Source organism: Mandrillus leucophaeus, unplaced genomic scaffold (genome assembly GCF_000951045.1).
Source record: "Mandrillus leucophaeus isolate KB7577 unplaced genomic scaffold, Mleu.le_1.0 Scaffold610, whole genome shotgun sequence".
NCBI lineage: Eukaryota > Metazoa > Chordata > Mammalia > Primates > Cercopithecidae > Mandrillus > Mandrillus leucophaeus.
In genome coordinates, this window is record NW_012106587.1 from 497,399 (window position 1) to 522,016 (window position 24,618).

Consider the following 24,618-nt stretch of genomic DNA (forward strand, 5'->3'; position numbering starts at 1 on the left):
GGGAATCCTTTCCCCATTTCTTGTTTTTGTCAGGTTTGTCAAAGATCAGATGGTTGTAGATGTGTGGTATTATTTCTGAGGGCTCTGGTCTGTTCCATTAGTCTATATCTCTGTTTTGGTACCAGTACCATGCTGCTTTGGTTACTGTAGCCTTGTAGCACAGTTTGAAGTCAGGTAGCATGATGCCTCCAGCTTTGTTCTTTTGGCTTAGGACTGTCTTGGCAATGCGGGCTCTTTCTTGGTTCCATATGAACTTTAAAGTAGTCTTTTCCAATTCTGTGAAGAAAGTCATTGGTAGCTTAATGGGGATGGCATTGAATCTATAAATTACCTTGAACAGTATGGCCATTTTCACGATATTGATTCTTCCTATCCATGAGCATGGACTGTTCTTCCATTTGTTTGTGTCCTCTTTTATTTCATTGAGCAGTGGTTTGTAGTTCTCCTTGAAGAGGTACAATTTTAAAAACACTTTAAGTATATAAATTTTTCTCCTCTTAGCCTGGCAAAAATAAAATTTTTATTTTTTTTTAAAATAAAAAGTTGGACAAGTTAATGACTATCCATTGCTGGCAATAATGTAAAATCACTATAATATCTAAGTGGGATAATTTTGCAATATCTGTCAATACTACAAATTCTATGCCATTTTACCTAATCTTCCGATCATTGGGAATACATCCACATGCTAAATAATTTACGTATAATTTTATAGCTGGTATCATTGGTTATTAAGAAAAAGAATAAACATAGATATGGAAATGAATGTAGAACTCATCTAGGACTGAGATACATAAGGTGAAAGAAAGGCATGCAACTGTGTAGAATCATGTGTATAATAGACAACCTTGTGATTCTTTATATATAATTTGTGTTTATTTCTGTGGAACACTTTTCTATGTTTGTTGATCAGTGTTCTGAAATTTCACAATGTTGAGACTTTTCCATAGTATGTTCTTGTTGTCTCTTGTTAAACTCTTCTATTTGGAAGCTTTCCATTTTTAGGTAGTTTCTGTATTTTTTCCCCTAAAAAGTCCTTTTTCCTGGTTTTTTTTTTTTTCTGTAGCCCCAATTCCACCAATTGAATATCACATCTCCTAAATCGATCCTCTCATTTTCTCATAATTTCTTTTCTCTTTGCTATTTGTTTTTGTATTGCTTTATTTTCTACTTCATTCCCCCACTTGAATATCCAAAAATGAGTTTGAATTTTTAATTTGGTTTACTATATTTTTATAATCTAGGGCATTTTTCCATCTTTTAAATTGTATACATTTGTAACATCATTTGTGATATTCTGGTTTTTTTTTTTCCCCCCCAGTAAGGGTAAAATGGCTTTTCTTCTCTCTCTCAAAATGTTATAGTTTTGTTTGTTTTCATTTTCTTCTGTTTTGCATAGGGTCTCAGTTTTCTGTAAATGCTGTTTATGAAGATTTGTTCTCTCTCGTTTGGAGTCTTTCTACCAAATGTGGAGTGATCATATTTAACGGTGAGGAACTAAGAAGGCTGACTGGAAACTGACCATACAGGGATGGGCCGTGATGACTGGAGCTCTATGAGAGGGTTGCAGGTTGGCAACTAGGCTTTCATTAGGGGACCCTCAAGGAGCTTGGTATCCTTAAGACAGGAGCCCCTGAGATTCTTTAACTCCTGAAAATAAACCTCAGAAATTGTTTGTAAAGCTGAGTGAGGGGTTAGAATAATAATCTGGATCGCTGAGTTGGGAGAGAGGCTCTGAGTGTCAGCTAATCTTGTTTCCAGAGCCCACCTTAGTATCAGATTCTCAGATGCTTTTTAAACCCTGAGCATTTCAGTATTTCTGCTAAGCCAATATTTTTTTCATGATTATGTCCTCTCACTTGTGTTTTGGCTGTAGTCTTTCTGCTAATGTAGTCAGTGTGTCATTTTTTCATCTTCTCGCTCTTTTTCGTGGGTTAAAACGTTCATTTTATTTTGTTGTTGTTGTTGTTTTCATTTTCTCTTTTTTGAGGCTTTGGGAGGCAGAGGGAAAAATTTAAGAGTTAAATCCAAATGTTTAGTCAGATATATCATTATGAAAAACTTTATGCTAATAAATTGGACAATGTAAATGAAATGGATAAATTTCTAAAGAAATACTAATTGGAAAAACTGACCAAATCATAAATTTCAATTCTAAATAATCCTACAATTTTTAATTAACTGAAAAAAATAGTTTTAAAAATCTTCCCACAAAAAACATGCTTGAAATATATGGCCTTCTATTAAAGTTCTCCAAATTTTTGATATTCATTCTAATCTATATAGATTTGCACAAAAACATAGAGGCAGGGACACATATCAATTAATTATATGGAGCTAGCATAATCCTGTTTGAGTTAATTACTCTCAGAATGTTGCAGGTAGAATTTTTATTGACCTATCATTAAATTTACTGATCTTTTCTTCTCTTGTGTCTGATCTTCTTATAATCTCATCCATTTATTGTTTTATTAATATAGCCATAATTGTCTGAAATCTTAAAATTATAAACAGTCAAATTACATACGTATGATTGAAGAGCTTTGGGATATTGTGGTTGGTTACTAGCTCCTTGTTTTTTTCCAGTAATATGTGAGATTTCTTGGTGAGATATTCACATGATAGGGAGCATCATCTCTAATGAATCATCTCTAATTTATAACTTAGTTGTAAAATGCACAGTTTACGTGATATTTTCTAAGAAATGATGTCTTGCAAGTCCCTAGAGTTTAGATTTGTTTACTATAAGTGATCCAAAGCCAGAGATATTTTGCTAAAAGATTCTTTAGATAAATACTGTCCTCTAACAAATATTTTGTGTTTGTTTATTAGGAGATGTAGTCATGATTACAAAAAGATTGGATCAGGTCTCCTATGTTCTTTTATTACCTCTACTAATGACCAATAACAGGTTATCAGTCCAGCTTAATTAACTCCTTTTTCCCTACAATTCTGATATTTACAATTATTTTTTGTTTAGTTTTTCCTACAATTTCAAAATCTATCATTCCCCAATTCCTTATCTAATTATCTATTTTATTCTTCTTTTCCTGTGGACTTTTCAGCAAATTTAGCATAATCATTTTAAAGTCCTTGTCTGTTAATTCTAGTCTGGGCCTTAAAATGTTAGTTTTCCTCTTGAATATAGGTCACATTCTCTTGAATATAGGTCACTTCTTTATTCTGCTCTTTTGCAATCTCTGCTTTTATTATCATTATAGGACATTGTTCCTTTTATGGTTCTACTATCCTTTCTTATAATTATTAATTACAGTTTAGTCAACATTTGATTATTTTAAAAAGTGAATTGGCCTGGGAGCTGTGTCTTCTTGTGATGCTGTATTTCTCAGTCCATGTTTAACATGAGAGTGTTGGGCTTTGAGGTGTCCTTCAAATTCAGTATCATATACATATAGGAACTTATTTTGTGACAGATGTTGTCAAATTTATCTTTTCAAGTAATTTGACCACAGTCCTTAATAATTCATTGTGAATTCAAGTATGTAAGTGTTTATTTATTTTTTTTTTTTTCTCTCTCTCTCTCTCTCTCTTTTTTTTTTTAAAGGATCCGAAGGTGAAAAGTGCCAAGGGGTTATTGATGCCTATTTCTTTCTGACTGCAAACTGCACTGAAGATGCAATCTATGTGAACAATCCTGAAGATAATAATTCTTCATGTTCTTTCCCATGTGAAGGCACAAAAGAGGTAAGGTAAATTTATGTAGTTGCTTTTCATTTTTCTCTTTAGCTCATAATTGTCTGATTTTTTTTAAAAGTTAGAAATGTTTAGGTTACAGATTCTTCAATATTCAAAATATGTAGTTTGCATAGTTTAAATATAACTTCTTAAACAAATTCCCAGCAGTCTACTTGGAAATTTGTATTTCTTTCTTACATTTATATGGGAAGGTAAAAAAATTTGAAAAATCATTTTGTTCCTAGTCCTCTTATGTTTTATTAATGTTATAATTTACAGGCTGACTAAAGCCTCTCAAATACAGTTGTGATTATGCCACTTTTTTTGCTTACAGATCATAATGAAATGCCATTGTCTTTTGGGTATGTTTAAATCTCTGAGAGATTTCTAATCTCTTACACAAGCAAACTACTTAAAAATAAAATAAATAAAAATAAATGAAAATAATTTCAAATCTCTAGGCAGTTCCATCACTAAAAATTGTGAGGCCTATGGCAAGAATAAAAGAGAGGCCCTCCTTTTATCCCCTGATTTTTGTCTCATACTGATTAAGATTATATTTTTTAATATGTAACAATAATTAAGAAAAATTTAAGAATCTTCAGTTTAAATGAATTAGGAATAGGAATTTTTTGTTAAAGTGATTCAGAAGTTTTCCAAAAAGTTAGAGAATTAACAAAGTATTTGTAACCTATCTTGTCTTGATATAACCTAATTTGGTCATTTTAAGAAAGCCATATTTTAATTCTGTGTATTGTATAAATTTCAGTAAAGACTAATAAACCATTTTCTTTATTAATATATCAGTTTACGTTGAGTCCAACCTTGTAAAAACTGATACAAGTCACTATTTCCTTCAAATTCACCATCTAGAGGCATTACAATTACAGGCAAAAAGACTTCAAATACCACAGAACATCTAAAAGTATGCCCTCAAATATATTTTGGTATATGTTTACAAGTCATAAATACATGAAGTAAGCTTAATACATTCTTACATATATATATATATATTTAGCCAATCACATATACATCAATATACAAATAGATGACTACATTACAACTTTATCTTTAAGACTTTTAGCTTTATCAGTATATTAAAAATAATTACATATTATAATACACTCAATAATTCAGTAACTATAAACCATTTTTAGGAACAAGCAAATCATATTTTTGGGTTTTTTTGTGTATTTTTAGTTCTCAGTATTCTTTTATAATAATCACCAACTTCAAGTAAATTAGCCATTAATTTCTTTAGATTCAAGAAAATACACAAAGATAACAATCTAAGATCATTTTAGCTATTTTATTACTTTATGATTACATATTTTATATAACTTTAACAACTTTTATCACAGGCAAAATAAATATAAATACACATCCCTCAACTGTATTTGCATACCTTATTTCCATTCTATAAGGACAGGGGTAATTTAAATCTATGTTTAGAGACTATATTTTTATATTTTTCTCAACTAAAAATTGTTTAGGCATCTAAAATAATTTGATTAAATATCTGTATAAATTCTTAATGTTGACTAAATATTTAGAAATTGCAAACTTACACAATCATGTTAAGTTCTTATGATTTGTAGTATCAATAAAACATTCTAGTACATCAATGTAGTAAAATTAGTAAGCATTCACAAGATTCATCCCTTTTAAATTATATCTGTTATTAAAATTTCAATTATATCAATTTTAGATTTGTGTAATCATAGACAATTTGAGGACATAATTACAGAATATTTCTCTTAAAGTTAAATTAAATCAGGTTAGTTTATCTAAAGTGTCATTTAAAATTACATGAGTCCGTTTTAAATAAATAAACCTCTTTAGAATAAATAAATACATATACTAATATAAATAAACAAAACTCAGTATTTATGTATTTTGAAAAATCAAAACTTTAGGATTATGCCAGAGCTCTATGGAGCCCAGTTTTCTTCTCAACTAAAAGACTAACAATATTACCCATACACATGAATGCTTTTCCTGATTTGTTAAAATTTTGGCAAGAGAAAACATGTGAATAAAGCACAGTTAATCATTTCCTTTCATTGTAAAATATGGACACTCTGAAAAATAATCCTAGAATGGCAATATAGAATGTTAGAAAAAATATTTATGGTCAATTAATTTCGATTTTTTTCTAAGCAAAACAGAAAAGGAGAAAAAGTGAAAAATGAATAAGGTAAGTTTATCTAGATTCCGGTAGATATAAAATTATGATTGCAAAGATTATCTCCTCTCTGCACAGCATTGGAGATGCTTAAATGCAGAAAAACCTATTTTCATACATGCAAGAACAAATTATTATAGACAGTTTGAACAACTCACATACTTGACAATTCCCCAGAGCCATATAATTAAAAATCTAGTGCATCTTAATCCCAGAAGCATGAAAATACAAGAGGAGGTTTTGTATAATACACAGTAGTTTCTCTATTAGACATACAGGACAGAGAATCTCCTCATGAGGATTTTTCCCTTTTTGTTCTATTGGATCTGTCAAATAAACAATCTTGTTCATGTCAAAATTTCCCCAGAGTGGTCACTGCAATTTCACATTGTCCTTTGAGAAATTATGCCAATTAGAGAGATACATATATGGCTTACAATATGAGGGGAGGAATGTGAGGTGTCCAGGCATAAAAAACTGAGAGGAACCCATGAAAACTTATGTCAGAAAGCATTTGTACAATATCATGTCTCCAGAACATTCTAAATATCAGTCCATTTCAAATCAACTGACAGTGTTTAGAAGATTTTTTAAAAGATGACAATAAAAATGTTGCCCAAAGGAACACCAGAGTGATGTGACCATCTGAACTCATCACTTACGTACAACACTTGAATCATGTAGTTTTAGAACCCACACTTTCCTCGCCCAGCTGACTTCCTCTTATAGTCTCACCTGAAAAAGTGATGAAGACAGAGTTTTCCTATTTACATATATTTGAATCATATAATTAAAAGATTACTAAAAATGTTTTCTTATTCTTAAGAAACAAAAGAAACATAACATTTGTGAAGTTGATGAAAAAAAAATTGGAGTTTAGACTTGATGCCGTACCTATGTCACTTTCACAGTTGGAGAGAATATCCAGTGGTCTCAGGGTAGTGCATTGGTTGCTATTCAGCATTGAGAGTGAGTGCATTTTAATGAGATTTTGTGGAACTTTCGATTTGTTCACTTTTTACCCTCCAAAAAACCACCAGATAATTCTGCTGATCAAGAAAAACTAATTATTTTAGACTTCTTTCAATAAGGGAAAACAACCCCTTACTAGAATCTTAGTAGTGCCTCAGATGGGAGAAGTTGTGGAAAGTTATTTATTTGGCATAGTGCCTTGAGTCAGTTGTAGAGGGTATCTAGTGAAGATTGGTTAGAGTTTATATATGAAAGCTTTGTATAGGTGGCATAATATACTGAGAATCTTTAAAGTGAGTCTTGATTTGCAAACTGTTAGTCTTTATAAAAAACTTATTTTAGTTGGTTCACAGTCTTATGTTCCGGAAGCAAATATTTCATGGAGTAAATAGTAAGTTATTCTTGCTTTTTCTCAGTATTTTAAAACATGTGATGGAAAATTAGGTTTATTTTAGTTTTCATCATCAAAGACAGAAATTCCAAAATTTTCTTTTATTTCTTTGCGGTAAAATCTGTCCCTTCCCTGAGTGAGGTCCTTTTAAATGCAAATACTTCTGGAATGGAAACACACGAATATAAATAAGTTTATCTTGTTTTCTACACCCCTACTATAAAAACATTATAAATTTATATATTATTATGAATTACTGGGAAGGGAAGTTGAATTTCAAGCAAAGTAGAAGAGTCCATGGAGCACTAAAATTTGGGATGTGAAGGGTTTTAATCAAGTTTATTTTATTTCAGAACTTATGACTAGGTTGTAATCCAGTATAAATTTGAACTTTAATTCATCTAGCTATAATTTTTTAAATCTGTTCCTTTTTAGTTACCTAAATATAAAGCCAAACAGCCTTTTTCTTTCCCTCATCTTGACTAAACTTAAGACAGGTTTCTGATTGCCTACAGGCCCCTGCACTCTTTCTTTTCTTATAGGATGCACTTTAAAAATGTTGCAATTGTAAATTATCTGCCTTTTTGAAATGTATGTAAATCTTCTTCCAACCTCTTGCCAGTTTAAGGATGCATAGGATGTCTTTATCAAGGACCTTGGAACCATGTCTCTGAAATGTAAACATCAAATATGATAGTACTCTTACTTCCCAGTGTACTCTACAGAAGGCCTACTCACAGAGCAAAATCTTTGCATACTCAATAATAACTCAATCTGCTTGACACATTCCATTGATCCAACTCTTCTCTAGTGACATCAAGTATAACAGTCTTCCCCCTTAACTGCAGGGATACTTTCCAAGACTCCAGTGTATGCCTGAAACTGTGAATATTACCAAACTCTGTATTTGCTGTATTTTTTTCCTATACATACATACTTATGATGAAGTTTAATTTATAAATTAGGCACAAAAAGAGATTAACAACAATTACTAATAAAAACAGAACAATTATAACAGCATACTCTCATAAAAGTTTTGTGACTATTGTCTCTCTTTTTCAAGATATCTTACTAAACTATACTAACATTTATTATTATTATTATTATTATTATTATTATTATTATACTTTAAGTTCTAGGGTACATGTGCACAATGTGCAGGTTTGTTACATATGTATACATATGCCATGTTGGTGTGCTGCACCCATTAACTCATCATTTACATTAGGTATATCTCCTAATGCTGTCCCTCCTACCTCCTCCCACCCCCAAACCAAACAACGCATGTTCTCTCTCATAGGTGGGAATTGAACAATGAGATCACTTGGACACAGGAAGGGGAACATCACTAACATGTTTTTGAAGTGTGGTAACTGAAAGCATGGAAAGTGAAACCAACAAAAGGGAGGACTGCTGTCATTTTCTATTCAAGTTCGCAATTAAAATCCCTCCTGTTTTCTATTTTTGGAGAATTGAGTTTAGTTTCTCTCCCCTATTTCAATAGTCTTTAATAAAATTTAATTACTTATTTAACTTTCATGCAATTTTTACCTTGACAGATATTGTTTTAAGGATCCAGCTTTCTACATATCATGATTACAAAGTCACTTTCACCTCTGAAGTCACTTTATTTATCTATTTAATATCAAGGGTCAAAAATGGCAAAATAAAGGGCATATATTAGATCTTACATATTTTTTTTTTCCCACAGAGTCCTTTGCCAAGTGACCCTATGTATTAATATATTGTGGATATGACAAAATAATTTATAGAAAATTACACTATATTCCCTGAAATGATAGCTGGCATTATTTAACTAGAGTTGTTTACTTACCTATGCAGAACATTTTCTGTAAGTATGTTATAAATGTTCTTCAGATAGGTTAATTTCTCTACAAAAGAAGTGACTTTGGGGTAATAATATTGTCTTATGTATATACATTAATAGGAATGAACTCTCAAAAAGGGAATTTCCAGCTGTTTGTTTTACTTCTATTTCCTCTGGGAAGAACAGATCTTCCACTGCCCGGAATCATGATTTTATTACATTCCTTCCTCAAGTAAACATTTTTAAATATCTAGAATAAAACTTCTAATTTAACTTTTGTATATTTTGTAATATTGAGGTTTTTGTGCAATCAAAGTTTAATAATTAATCATATATTTTATGTACATGGTATATGTACAGTTGACCTGTGAGTAATATAGGAGTTGGGGTTGCCGACCACTATGCAGTCCAAAATTGCCTAACACATTTGATTTAACGTTTTGATAGAATGTTTTGCATAAATTTTTTTAAAGATTAATGGACTCCTGCCGGGCGCGGTGGCTCAAGCCTGTAATCCCAGCACTTTGGGAGGCCGAGGCGGATGGATTACGAGGTCAGGAGATCGAGACAATCCTGGCTAACATGGTGAAACCCCGTCTCTACTAAAAATACAAAAAAATAGCCGGGCGTGGTGGCGGGCGCCTGTAGTCCCAGCTACTCGGAGGCTGAGGCAGGAGAATGGCGTGAACCCGGGAGGCGGAGCTTGCAGTGAGCCCAGATCGCACCACTGCACTCCAGCCTGGGCGACACAGCGAGACTCCGTCTCAAAAAAAAAATAATAAAATAAAAATAAAAATAAAAAATAAAGATTAATGGACTCCTTTAAGCAGATCTTTGTTTCTATATGTACACAAAGTTGAGAAATACAAGGTAGATTCCTCCGATATACAAGGTAGATTCAAGTTTCTATATGTCTACTGATATAATTTACTGTCTTACTAATTTTTTGAGAGATTACTTATTTGTAAATTTAATTATAGAAAGCCAAAATTCTAGTAGAAGTCTAGACTATCTGAACAGATGAGAAATAATGTTGAAATCCAAAATTATTTTTTAGTCACAGAAATTACTTGCAATAGCTTTTAGATATAGTAAATACCTGCAGCGTAAAATAATGCACCACCGTTCCCATTTAATAAAAGTGTCTCAACCAGAGCATTGGATTTAATTTAGGTGTTCATATCACACCCCTTAGATAAAATGTGCTGTTTTGGAGGTGTAGTCAAAAGAAAAACCTCATTATCCAACTTTTAGTTCTTTCAGATTTTTTTAATCTCCATAATAATTATTTTGAAAATAAAAGGGAAAGCACATAGTTATGTGAAATAAGTCTGTCCTATTCCAAATTCTATACTAATATTTCTTGTTAATATATTGCTCTTTTTCAAGATTTTATTGTGTATTATTTTGTAATGTAGATATATAATAATTAAAAATACAATGAGTAATTTGAAATTTTGATGTTTCATATTTTCTAATTATATTTAAGGTGCAGAAATAATACGTTAGGCATTTTTCCATAAAGAATATTTTAAAAATTAGCAAATTTTGAATAAGACTTATAGGCTAGAAAATATAGTTTTATAGCCAAATCAACCTTCTGACTTTGGCAATTTTTCTGAGGTAGCAAAATAAAATATTTTCGTTTTTGAAAGAAATACACAGTAAGTTATAATGTTCAATATAGTCTCAGATCTCAGGAAGCTAAACTACCTATATACATGGATATAGAGATAGATAAAATAATCAAGTGGTGTCATAAAATGCTAATATTTGTTACTTCTTTTTAATTTTAATTTAATTTTTTTAATATATTTTTTGAGACAGAGTCTCTCTCTATCACCCAGGCTGGAGTGCAGTGGCCGAATCTCAGCTCACTGCAAGCTCCGCCTTCTGGGTTTACGCCATTCTCCTGCCTCAGCCTCCCGAGTAGCTGGGACTACAGGCGCACGCCACCTCGCCCGGCCAATATTTTTTGTATTTTTTAGTAGAGATGGGGTTTCACCGTGTTAGCCAGGATGGTCTCGATCTCCTGACCTCGTGATCCGCCCATCTCGGCCTCCCAAAGTGCTGGGATTACAGGCTTGAGCCACCGCGCCCCGCCAATATTTGTTACTTCTTATATGAGTACTTATTAAATTTGTAAGCCAATTATAATAGTGCTCCTTTAATTGGGAAAAGAAAAATTACAACTAATATCCTCTGAATGTAGAAAATCATTACATACTCAAAGAGAGATGAAGACCTTTATGAATTACAAACACATAGACATATAGACACAGATAAAACTTATAGCTTCAATTGTGATATTTTAGACTTGGGGCAAGTGTAAATAATATGTCACTATCACGTTATCAAAGAACTATTCTCCTTCCTACTAGATTCGACTTTCTTACTTATTTTGATCTCTATGTAGAAAGTGAAAAGAGAGATTCTCATTTGATTCTAATTCAACAGAGAGTAAATCTCTATGAACCATTTATCTACTTAGATATCAATAAAGGATCAGACCATGAAACCAAATTCTTAATCTGTGTTGTGACAGATGGAAAATAACTTCTTGTCTATGAATCAAAACCAAAAAGAAAATATGAAAATATGCAGAGAAGTGTTTTTAAAGATAGTAAAGTTCTATTGTCATTTGAATTTACTTGTAGGAATTAGGAATATAGGTATATGTAAATATACAAATATATGCCTGTGTTTAAGCACTCCATAAGAAGTGCACTTCTCTTCTGACAGTTTACCTAACTGTCAGGTAAATCCATTGAGCATATCTGTGGAAGAGTTTTAAAGCTGAAGAGTTTTAAAACTGTTAAAAATATAATTATAATTTTCAATAAAACATACCATCATGACTTTATGAAAATATTAAACATGTGAAAGATATTATTTAATTTACTTTTAATAAGGAATCAAGTAAAGCTTTACTATCAGTTCAAAGGAGAAAACAGGTAAACCACTGAAGGATAGAAACTATTTAGCAAAACCACAAATAGATTTTCCATGGATCTGTCTATCAATACAATGCTATTTCCATCATATCAGTTAACAAACAATGTCTATAAAAATTTGGTTAAAATGGAATTTTTTAAAAAATTGTGTAATAAATGTACATGTGTTCAGTACATATATATATATACATATACATATATATTTCTGTCACAATTTGAGTATAAACAATTTGACTATTAAAAATGATTTTGACATAAATCAAAACTGATTTTTTCAACCTTTGCTAAAGGAACACATTATTTCAACAAATACATGAAAGCTTGAAATTCAAACTTTGAAATGATTGTGTCATCCAAAAGACTACCAAGAAGACTAAATAGTAGAATGAAAAGTTTATTTGTGATATCAGTTTGCTAACTGGGTGCAGTAGTCCATTCTCACACTGCTATAAAGAACTACCTGACTCTGGGTGATCTATAAAGAAAAGAGGTTTAATTGACACAGAGTTCCACAGGCTGTACAGGAGGCATGGCTGGGAGGCCTGAGAAAACTTTCAATCATAGCAGAAAGCAAAGGGGAAGAAAGCATGAGTCTTCACATGGCAGCAGGAGAGACAGTAAAGGGAGAGGTGTTACATACTTTTACACAACCAGATCTCAGGAAAACTCACTTGGTATCAGGAGAACAGCAAGGGAGAAACTGCACCCATGATTTAATCATATCCCACCAGGCCCCACCTCCAACACTCAGGATCACAATTCAACATGAGATTTGGGTGAGGAAACAGAGCCAAATAATATAACTGGGAAAACGTTATCTCTGATATCAACCCAAGGTGCTCTCTTAGAAGTGGTAAAGGGCAGGGTGATTTTTGTGCCTCACACGGTCTGTGTTCAAAATAGACTCAGACATATTCAACAGGTTTGCGGGGAAAGCAATACATATTTATGAGGAGGAATCAAGCACATATTCAGTGAGTAAACATATATGTAACATGCATACCATGTTCTTTTTGAAGCAGGGCTTTAGTGTTAAAATGAGGTGGAATTTGGCAGTTTGCATCAAAAAGTGAACTATAGGACACAAAGACAGTTTGTGTCCTGTTTGTATAAACTGGCTGAAACTGATTTGAGACCTACAATTGCTTATCAGAAGAGTGTTTGTAAGGCAGTTCTGTCTGATAAGGGTTATGGTGGCCTTGGTTGTAAATCAGAGTTAGGAATGGAATGACAATTTGACTGATAGCTCCTGTTAGGGAGTTTAGCAGGGGTGTGGTTTTTCTTGTAGCTCTAGAAATTTAGGAAATTGCTGTGCCAGCCAAGTTCTGAACCCTTGTCCCATAGTTATCTTCTGTTTCCTTAACCCTAGGTTTCAACTTAGTAGACAGAGAGGCATGTATTGTGGTCTCTCAGATCACAATTGTAATATTGTAGTAAGTGATGGGAATTTATAACATTTTTATTTCTTTTTGTTATAGATCTGTGCAAACGGATGCAGTTGTTTGAGTGAAGAAGACAATCAGGAATATCGGTATCTATGTTTTCTCAGATGGACTAGCAACATGTATCTGGAAAATATAACTGATGATCAAGAAAATAAGAGTCAACATGAAGCTATTTGTGAAGATGAAATTAATAGACCCAGGTATTTATGTATCATTTGAGCAGATAATATCACCTATCGAAAAGTTATAATTACACTGATGAGTCATAATCAAACTCTTTCATGGTAACAATCTTTTTTTTGATTAAAATGATTGGAATTTTCACACCAAACACTTATATATACATATATACTTATTATATATTATGTTACATAATATATGTTACGTATAACAATTCTAGCACAATAAAAGAGAAGAAGAAATATATCTGAATCACTTAGACTTTTCTATATCATTGTAGAATCAAGTTAGCATAAATCCATGATAAATTCTGCTAAGTTAAGATGAGTACGATTAGTTCCAAAGCAACTACAAAAACAAACAAACAAACAAACAAAAAACAAACAAACAAAATGAGTGGTGAGAGAGGGCATTCCTGTCTTGTGCCAGTTTTCAAGGGGAATGCTTCCAGTTTTGCCCATTCAGTATGATATTGGCTGTGGGTTTGTCATAAATAACTCTTACTATTTTGAGATATGTTCCATCAATACCAAATTTATTGAAGGTTTTTATCATGAAGGGCTGTTGAATTTTGTCAAAGGCCTTTTCTGCATCTATTGAGATAATCATGAATTTTTGTCTTTGGTTCTGTTTATATGCTGGATTATGTTTATTGATTTGCGTATGTTGAACCATCCTTGCATCCCTGGGATGAAGTCCACTTGATCATGGTGAATAAGCTTTTTTATGTGCTGCTGGATTCGGTTTTCCAGTATTTTATTGAGGTTTTTTGCATTGATGGTCATCAGGGATATTGGTCTAAAATTCCCTTTTTTTGTTGTGTCTCTGCCAGGCTTCGGTATCAGGATGATGTTAGCCTCATAAAATGAGTTAGGGAGGATTCCCTCTTTTTCTATTGATTGGAATAGTTTCAGAAGGAATGGTAACAGCTCCTCCCTGTACATCTGGTAGGATTCGGCTGTGAATTCATCTGGTCCTGGACTTTTTTTGGTTGGTAGGGTATTAATTATTGCCTCAATTTCAGAGCTTGTTATTGACCTATTCAGGTATTCAACTTCTTCCTGGTTTAGTCTTGGGAGAGTGTATGTGTCCAGGAATTTATCCATTTCTTCTAGGTTTTCTAGTTTATTTGGGTAGAGGTGTTTATAGTATTCTCTGATGGTAGTTTGTATTTCTGTGGGGTCAGTGGTGATATCCCCATTATCATTTTTTATTGCATCTATTTAATTCTTCTCTCTTTTCTTCTTTATTAGTCTTACTAGCAGTCTATCAATTTTGTTGATCTTTGCAAAAAAACAGCTCCTGGATTCATTGATTTTTTGAAGGGTTTTTTGTGTCTCTATCTCCTTCAGTTCTACTCTGATCTTAGCTATTTCTTGCCTTCTGCTAGCTTTTGAATGTGTTTGTTCTTGCTTCTCTAGTTCTTTTAATTGTGATGTTAGGGTGTCAATTTTAGATATTTCCTGTTTTCTCTTGTGGGCATTTAGTGCTATAAATTTCCCTCTACACAGTGCTTTAAATGCGTCTGAGAGATTCTGGTATGATGTATCTTTGTTCTCATTGGTTTCAAAGAACATCTTTATTTCTGCCTTCATTTCGTTATGTATCCAGTAGTCATTCAGGAGCAGGTTGTTCAGTTTCCATGTAGATGAGTGGTTTTGATTGAGTTTCTTAGTCCTGAGTTCTAGTTTGATTGCACTGTGGTCTGAGAGACAGTTTGTTATAATTTCTGTTCTTGTACATTTGCTGAGGAGTGCTTTACTTCCAACTATGTGGTCAATTTTGGAATAAGTGCAATGTGGTGCTCAGAAGAATGTATATTCTGTTGATTTGGGGTGGAGAGTTCTGTAGATGTCTCTTAGGTCTGCTTGGTGCAGAATTGAGTTCAATTCTTGGATATCTTTGTTAACTTTCTGTCTCATTGATCTGTCTAATGTTGACAGTGAGGTGTTAAAGTCTCCCATTATTATTGTGTGGAAGTTTGTGTCTCTTTGTAAGTCTCTAAGGACTTGCTATATTAATCTAGGTGTTGGTTTAAAGTCTGTTTTATCAGAGACTAGGATTGCAACCCCTACTTTTTTTTTGTTTTCCATTTGCTTGGTAGATCTTCCTCCATCCCTTATTTTGAGCTTATGTGTGTCTCTGCATAGTGTTGGAAGTTCTGGCCAGGACAATCAGGCAAGAGAAAGAAATAAAGGGTATTCAATTAGGAAAAGAGGAAGTCAGATTGTCCCTGTTTGCAGATGACATGATTGTGTATTTAGAAAACCCCATCATCTCAGCCCAAAATCTCCTCAAGCTGATAAGCAACTTCAGCAATGTCTCAGGATACAAAATCAATGTGCGAAAGTCACTAGCATTCTTATACACCAATAACAGACAGAGAGCGAAATCATGAGTGAACTCCCATTCACAATTGCTTCAAAGAGAATAAAATACCTAGGAATTCAACTTACAAGGGATGTGATGGACCTCTTCAATGAGAACTACAAACCACTGCTCAATGAAATAAAAGAGGACACAAACAAATGGAAGAACATTCCATGCTCTTGGATAGGAAGAATCAATATCATGAAAATGGTCATACTGCCCAAGGTAATTTATAGATTCAATGCCATCCCCATTAAGCTACCAATGACTTTCTTCACAGAATTGGAAAAAACTTCTTTAAAGTTCATATGGAACCAAAAAAGAGCCCGCATTGCCAAGACAGTCTTAAGCCTAAAAAACAAAGCTGGAGGCATGATATTAACTGACTTCAAACTATACTACAAGGCTACAGTAACGAAAACAGCATGGTACTAGTATCAAAACAGAGATATAGACCAATGGAACAGAACAGAGCCCTCAGAAATAACACCACACATCTACAGCCATCTGATCTTTGACAAACCTAACAAAAACAAGAAATGGGGAAAGGATTCCCTATTTAATAAATGGTGTTGAAAAAATTGGCTAGCCATACACAGAAAAGTGAAACTGGACCCCTTCCTTACACCTTATACAAAAAATAATTCAAGATGGATTAGAGACTTAAATGTTAGGCCTAAAACCATAAAAACCCTAGAAGTAAACCTAGGCAGTACCCTTCAGGACATAGGCATGGATAGGGACTTCATTTCTAAACACCAAAAGCAATGGCAGCAAAAGCCAAAATTGACAAATAGGATCTAATTAAACTAAAGAGCTTCTGCACAGCAAAGGAAACTACCATCAGAGTGAACAGGCAACCTACAGAATGTGAAAAAATTTTTTCAATCTACTCATCTGACAAAGGGCTAATATCCAGAACCTACTAAGAACTCAGACAAATTTACAGCAAAACAAAAACAACCCCATCACAAAGTTGGCAAAGGATATGAACAGACACTTCTCAGAAGAAGACATTTATGCAGCTAACAGATACATGAAAAAATGCTCATCATCCCTAGCCATCAAAGAAATGCAAATCAAAACCACCATGAGATACCATCTCACACCAGCTAGAATGGAGACTCATTAAAAAAATCAGGAAACAACAGGTGCTGGAGAGGATGTGGAGAAATAGGAACACTTTCACACTGTTGGTGGGACTGTAAACTAGTTCAACCATTGTGGATGACAGTGTGGTGATTCCTCAAGGATCTAGAACTGGAAATATCATTTGACCCAGCCATCCCATTACTGGGTATATGCCCAAAGGATTATAAATCATGCTGTTATAAAGACACATGCACACGTATGTTTATCGTGGCTCTATTCACAATAGCAAAGACTGGAACCAACCCAAATGTCCATCAGTGACAGACTGGAGAGAGAAATGTGGCCCATATACACCATGGAATAATATGCAGCCATAAAAAAGGACAAGTTTTTTATCCTTTGTAGGGACATGGATGCAGCTGGAAACCATCATTCTAAGCAAACTATCGCAAGAACAGAAGACCAAACACTGCACATTCTCACTCATAGATGGGAATTGAAAAATGAGAACACTTGGACACAGGAAGGGAAACATCACACACCAGGGCCTATTGTGGGGTGGGGGAAGGGGGGAGGGATAGCATTAGGAGATATACCTAATGTAAATGACGAGTTAATGTGTGCAGCACTCCAACATGGCATATGTATACATACATAACAAACCTGCATGTTGTGCACATGTACCCTAGAACTTAAAGTATTAAAAAACAAAACAAAACAAAACAGCAACAACAACAAAAACTCATATACTTTAGTAAAAATAGCATTTAAAAAATTTAAAATGTTGCCCTCATGATCTGGCACAATGGCTTATCTCTGTAATCTCAGTGTTTTGAGAGGCCAGGGGAAGAGAATAGCTTGAGCCCAGGAGTTTGAGACCAGCCTGGGCAACATAGTGATAACCTGTCTCTACAAAAAATTTTAAAAATCAGCCAGGCATTGTTGTGCACACCTGTAGTCCTAACTACTTGGGAGGCTGAGGAAGAAGTATCACTTGAGCCCAGGAGTTAGAAGCTGCAATTAGCTATGATTGTGCCACTGCACTGTAGCCTGGGCAACAGAGTGAGACCCTATCATGAAAAAATAAATACAAAAAAATAAAATATTGCCCTAGAGTAATATGTACTTAGTATAAAAGAAACTAGTATTAGAATAATTAGAATGAGAAAAACAGAGGTACAGAAGCGATATTAGACATGTGGAAAACAAAAAGTAAAATGGCAGGCATAAATTCAAATATATCAAAAATATTTAACTAAAGTGATTTCAGAAATTCAATCAAAAGATAGAGATTTTTAGACTGGCTGTTTTCTGATTTAGTCAACTACATACGATCTATAGAAGATGCATACATATGTATACATATGTGTGTGTGTGTATATAAATATACATGGTTTATGGAAGATACTTTAGATTCAAAGATACGAATAAGGTGAAAGTAAAGCAATAAAAAATATATCATTCAAACTGCAACAGGAAGAAAACTGCAGTGCCTATACTAACATCAGGGGAAAAAAATAGATATTAAGAGAATAAAATATATATTAAGAGAAAAAATGAAACAGTTACTAGAGGAAAAGAAGGATATTTTATAATTATAAAAGAGTCAAACTCTCAGAAAAGGTCGTGATTACAAACATATGTGTGTGTGTTTGTGTGTGTATGTATATATGCATGTATATATACAACTAACAACAGAGCCTCAAAATAATGAAGCTAAAAAATAATTTAAGGGAGAAATAGCTAATTCAACAATAACAATTAGAGACTCTAATATTCTACTTTCAACAGCAGATGTAACAGTTGGCTGGAAATCAACTAAGATATAGAAGATTTGAACATTTTAAATCACCTAGAAATAGTAGAGAGCTATAAAACACATTACCCAACAACAGCAGAATTGCCTTCTTAAATGTACATGGCACATTGTCAAGGATAGACCATATCCTACAATATGCTATAAAACAAGTTGTAATGTATTCCAAGAAATTGAAATAATAAAAAGGGCATTACCTGACCAAAATTGAATGAGATTAAACATCAAAAACAATAAGTAACTTGGTAAATTTACAATTATATGTAAGTTGAATAACACAATCTATATTAAACAATGGATCAAAATGAAATTGCAAGAGAAATGAGAAAAGACTTTGAGATGATTGAAAGTGGATACCAAAACTCATGGGATGTGGGTGATGCAGTGCTGGGAATAAAATTTATAGCTGTAAATATCTTAATAGCCTAAACTTCCACAACACAATGGACAAGAGACGAAATAAAATAAGTAGAAACAAGGAAATCATAAAATTGAGAGTAAAATTAATAAAATAAAATATAAACAAGAATATCAGAAAAACAAAAGTTCATTTGTTTTAAACAACAAAATAAATATATTAAATCAGGAATAAGATATAAAATATTACTGAAATTACAGAAAGAAAAATAATTACAAAGAAATACTATGAACAACTGTAAATTTTAAAAAATCAGTTAACTTCAATAAAATGGAAAATAGAAAAATACCAACTACTGAAATTAATTAAATTAACACTATGAAATGCCCACGCTGAGATGACTTCATTTGACATTGTAACAAATATTTAAAGCAAAATTAAGAGTAATTATTCACCACCTCCTCCAAAAATAGAAGAGCAGGGAACATTTCCCAACTCATTTTATGAGGCCGATATTACAACAATAGCACAACCAGACAAATCACAAGAAAACTATAAGCAAATCTATGTTTTATGTTTTCAATCCCTCTATACACCATTAAACTTAATGAAAAAAAGAGAAAATTATATAAACTCTGAATAAATGGAAATATAATGCATAGACTTAAATATTAGGCCTTAAATTAGTTAAAATATTAATTATTCCCAAATTAATTGACACAAGAACCCTCAACACAGTATCACACCAAATTCAGCAACATGTAAAAAGATTTATACAGCATGACCAGGTGGGATTTATCATAAGAATATCAGGTTGGTTTAATTTTTTTAAAATCAACTAATGTAATTTACTTTATCAATAGAATAAATAAAAAAGAAAATGCATGATAATATAAATAGATGTAGAAAAAAAGCATGTTACAGAATCTCACAACTATTTATGAAACAAACACTCAACAAATGAAGAATAAAAGGGAACTTCCACAATCTGATAAGGGAAGTCTAAAATAAACAAGAAGAACAAAGAAACATAACTAACATTATACTTAATGGTGAAAGGCTGAAAGACTGGAATTTTAAATCAAAACTGTGAGATAACACTTTACAACCACTTGTATAGTCTAATCATAGAATTTCCATGTGACCCAGCAATTCTACTTCTAGTATAGACTCAAAAAAATGAACATACATGTTCTTACAAAAGTTTGTATGTGAATGTTTGCAGTTTTGTTTAAAAGAGTCCAAAAGTTGAAACAACTCAAATGACCATCAACTGATGAATGTATATATAAAATTTGTTATATTCATACAATGAAATGTTATTCAGCAATAGACAAAAATGAATCACCGATACATGCTTTAATACAGATAAACATTGAAAACATTTTGACAAGGAAAAGTAGTAAGCCACAAGACACATAGAGTAGTGCTCAACAAATACTTGTTTAATGAAACAATGATTTTCAGAAGCTTTTTATTTATTAGGAAAATTATACTTAATTTTGTGATATAATTTCCTTCTTTTCTGATTTTGTGATTCTCTTTTGTTTGCCATTATTTTTTGACAACCAGAAAATCTTGGGATTTTTTGCAATTGAAATTATCAACACTTTAATGAGTTCTTGATATTGTCTCATAATTAATACTAACAATGGAGCCCAGCAAATTTTGCATATACAAGTATTTTATGTAAAATTAAGTTTTTCCATATCAGTTGCAATATCTAGAAATTATATATGTGATACCACCTGTTATAATGTCAAAAGATATGCAAAATCTTTAGAATTAAAAAAAAAAGTTCTAATTCTCTGTTAAAGAGACCCTCTGTGTACCACTAAGCTCAATGAAAAAGAGAAAATTACATATACTCTGAATAAATGGAAACATAATGCATGGACTTAAATATTAGGCCTTAAATTAGTTAAAATATTAATTCTTCCCAAATTAATTCACACATTTAATGCAACAACAAAAATATTGCAAGTTATTTTAGACACTAATTATCATGTTATATATATTTATGAATAACATTTTCCAAATTATGAAGTTATCTTTGAAAAGGAAGACTAATGGTGTGGGATTTCATGAACCGTATGGTATGACAAACCCAGAAACCCATATGGGTGCCTTTAAAGGAAAATGGTAATAATAATAATAATGGGTCAACAGAGACCTCTAACAACAACCCAAGTATATATGGGATCTTGATATATGAGAAATTCGGCTATAATTTCGTTTGAACATACAGGGTTCTTTAGTAAATGGTATTGAGGAAATGGCTTATTGTAAGACCTTAAATGAAACTGGATTACAACCCTATACCTTATATAGAAGGAGACTCTAAATGTGTATAGGGATCTAAAAGTAAAAGGTAAAATTATGATATAAATGAAAGAAATGTAGAAAAATATCTTTGTGATTTGGGGATGGAGAAATTTTTCAATTAATCTCAACTTATAAGACAAAGTAATGACAGTATTATAATAATAGACATGAATAATGGTGATGATGGTAACAGACACAAAATTAATGAATAATGTATAAACATTTTCTTTTAAAATGTATTTTAAATGGGTACAGATTAAAATTCATAATGTAAATGGCGTGTTTCAAACAGGTCTGCATATTACCACATTTTTTTGCCCTGAAATGTTCAAAAATTTTTTCTGGGAATTTATAAAATGTTTAATGAGCCAAAGAAAAAATCATACCAACTATATTGTTAGTAAAGACCAGGAAAGATTTGCTAAGTATGGGATGATAATTTCTTAATACCATGCCCCAACTGTGAAGTGTTCATGACTCCCACCTCTTTTTGAAGCCTCAAATTTATGTCTAAATCACCAATCCCTACTTGCTACCAGAAATACTATAACAGAATGAAATATCTTCATTTGTACATTTATTATTTATTGAATATCCTCTAATTGGAATATATTATTCAAAACGTTATGACAGTGAGACATGATATCTGTTCGCAGGTAGTGTACTATACATAGGTAAGATTATATACTCTTCAGAACACATCTCATGGTTGTTCTATTTTATTTAAAAAGTGAACATATTTTTTAAAGTACTAAAATAATTATTTTTTTTCACTTTCTGAACATACAAGTTGCTTGATTATAGCAATGTGTCTTCTGGCTTTCTTTCTGGAAGTTTTAAATTAAACCTGTTTCCTTTACAGGATATTTTAGGAGATTCACATTTTCTGTGTAATGTTAAATATATCCAAAACATAATTTTCAGTTATAAGCAAGAGTTCTGTTTCCAAGTGCAAAATCTAAAAGTCCATAAGAAAATCAGGTATAGTTTCAAAAACTATTTCTGTAGAGTCAGGAGGCTTGTGAAAATAGAGCTTTATGTGAATTTGGCACAAAAATATAGTATAATTTGACCAGGATTTTCTTAAATTATTTCTGATCCAAAAAGTCTGATAATTATTTATTCCAAGACTATTGTAATTTCTGCCATGATGTCAGTGATTTTATTAACAAATTGAATAGTTTGTTTTAGGTTTATTTATTTATTTAGCTATACTATGCAAACTTTTCTGCCATCAAGTAAAAGCTTTATATGCTTATATTTTTACCTCCAAAACAAAAAAGATATTGAACTACATATGAAAGTGTCATACTGAATGTATTTTTGGGTTTGTGCCAGTCTTGATACTACTAGATCAAGTGTCTAAATCTTTTTGTCTAAAGCATTTACATACACTGATATATTTTCTCTCTTTATTATGCTCTGGAAAACCAAATAATCCTGGTTCTTAAATCTTTGTAGTAAAATGATATAGAAATCATTCATTTAAGCAATTCTAGAGTGCATATCATTGTATTACCCGTACACATACCAAAATTATTATGACAAACTTCATTAAATGAAGCATTTTTCAATAATAAAGTTTCAAGTTTCATATGGGTTGAAACTTAACTCATCTATACACAATTATATCTCTTATATTTTTCCCAAATACATACGTTATATATTTAAAATAAAAGTTTGACTATATTATAACTTCAGGTGTTATGATTTTTCATCCTTTAATTTCATATCTCAAACAATAAAATGATTTATGCATGTTATATAATTTTATACTACCTGAGTCAGATTTTTATTTAAATTTATATTTAAATAGTTTTTATAGATACAACTTTTTGCATTGCTTTTCAAATTATATTCTAAGAGTTGGAATTTCATGCACCCTTTTATGGAGAATCTTTAAAAGGTGATCTTTGTCTTGAGCATAGCTTGTTCAAGTTTAAAATGCGTTTGTGGACAATATTAACACATTAATTGAGTATCTACAGTTTATAAGGTATTTGGGTCATAACTTTAGGACTCAGGATAATAAGTAAAGGAATACATTTTATTTTTTCTATTCCTAGAATTTTTTTCATTAAAAATATAAATGATAAAAACTAATAATTATAATATTTTCACATTAGATCATATTTTTAACTTATAGAATTTTACCTAGTAGGCTTCTGTTTTTTACTTTTTATATGATTCACTATTTTCCCATTTAACTGTATTTTAAAATTTATATATTTAATAATACAGTTAGCAATACATCCATAAATTATTTTAGTCCAATTTGATATCTCAAAGGAAATTTCTTTAAATTTACATAATTTTAAGATATCAATAACATTTGTAGGTTACTATAATTTTCATCAAAATTGATATTTTATCAAAATTGATGTATTTCTCCCTGAAAAGCTTTCAATCTGATAGCCATTTATCTTAGTACTCAATACCAGTGTACACGTACATATTATGATTTATTTGAATTTATTAATTATGATGACAAAATGCTTGACATACTACTACATGGTTGGGTGACAAGTGATGACTGCTTTTGTAAATTGGAGAAATTTATTTTAGCTCAGTGATTTTCAGGGAGAGTATTTTGTCTTCTAGAGGCATCTTGGGAATTTCTAGAGTCATTGTCAATATTCAGAATAATTGGCTGGAACAGTTGACATTTAGCATGTGGGTAGTGAATGATGAATGCTATAAATCTTTCAATCCACAGAACAGTTCAGGCAAAGAAAATGTTTTCCATGGATTGCACAATTTCTAAAAGTCGCAGCATAAGTTAATGTGTATATAAAACCTACATATAAATATCTAAGACTAGATCTGAATTTCAGGTCAGATATTGGCACAAAATATTTTTACACAATTTTAATAATCATTGAATATATCAGGAATAAATATTTTATGTTAAATCAATAAATATTATTTTTCACTCAGAAATTTCTTAGAATTTGTTAATCATATTGAAAAAAATACATCATCCTACTTGAGTGTCTAATAGGAAAT

The 24,618-nt window shown here is 31.8% G+C and overlaps 1 protein-coding gene across 1 annotated transcript in view; it reads left to right on the plus strand.

Moving 5' to 3' along the window:
- LOC105553836 (protein eyes shut homolog) overlaps window positions 1-13,738 on the plus strand; it is a 443,064-nt gene extending 429,326 nt beyond the window's left edge. Inside the window, exons 10-11 of the mRNA XM_011999994.1 lie at window positions 3,566-3,705; window positions 13,505-13,738. Of these exons, the coding sequence (XP_011855384.1) occupies window positions 3,566-3,705; window positions 13,505-13,690 (326 nt within the window). The 3' untranslated portion in view covers window positions 13,691-13,738. The remainder of the gene's footprint in view (window positions 1-3,565; window positions 3,706-13,504) is intronic.
- The last annotated feature ends 10,880 nt before the right edge of the window (window positions 13,739-24,618 follow it).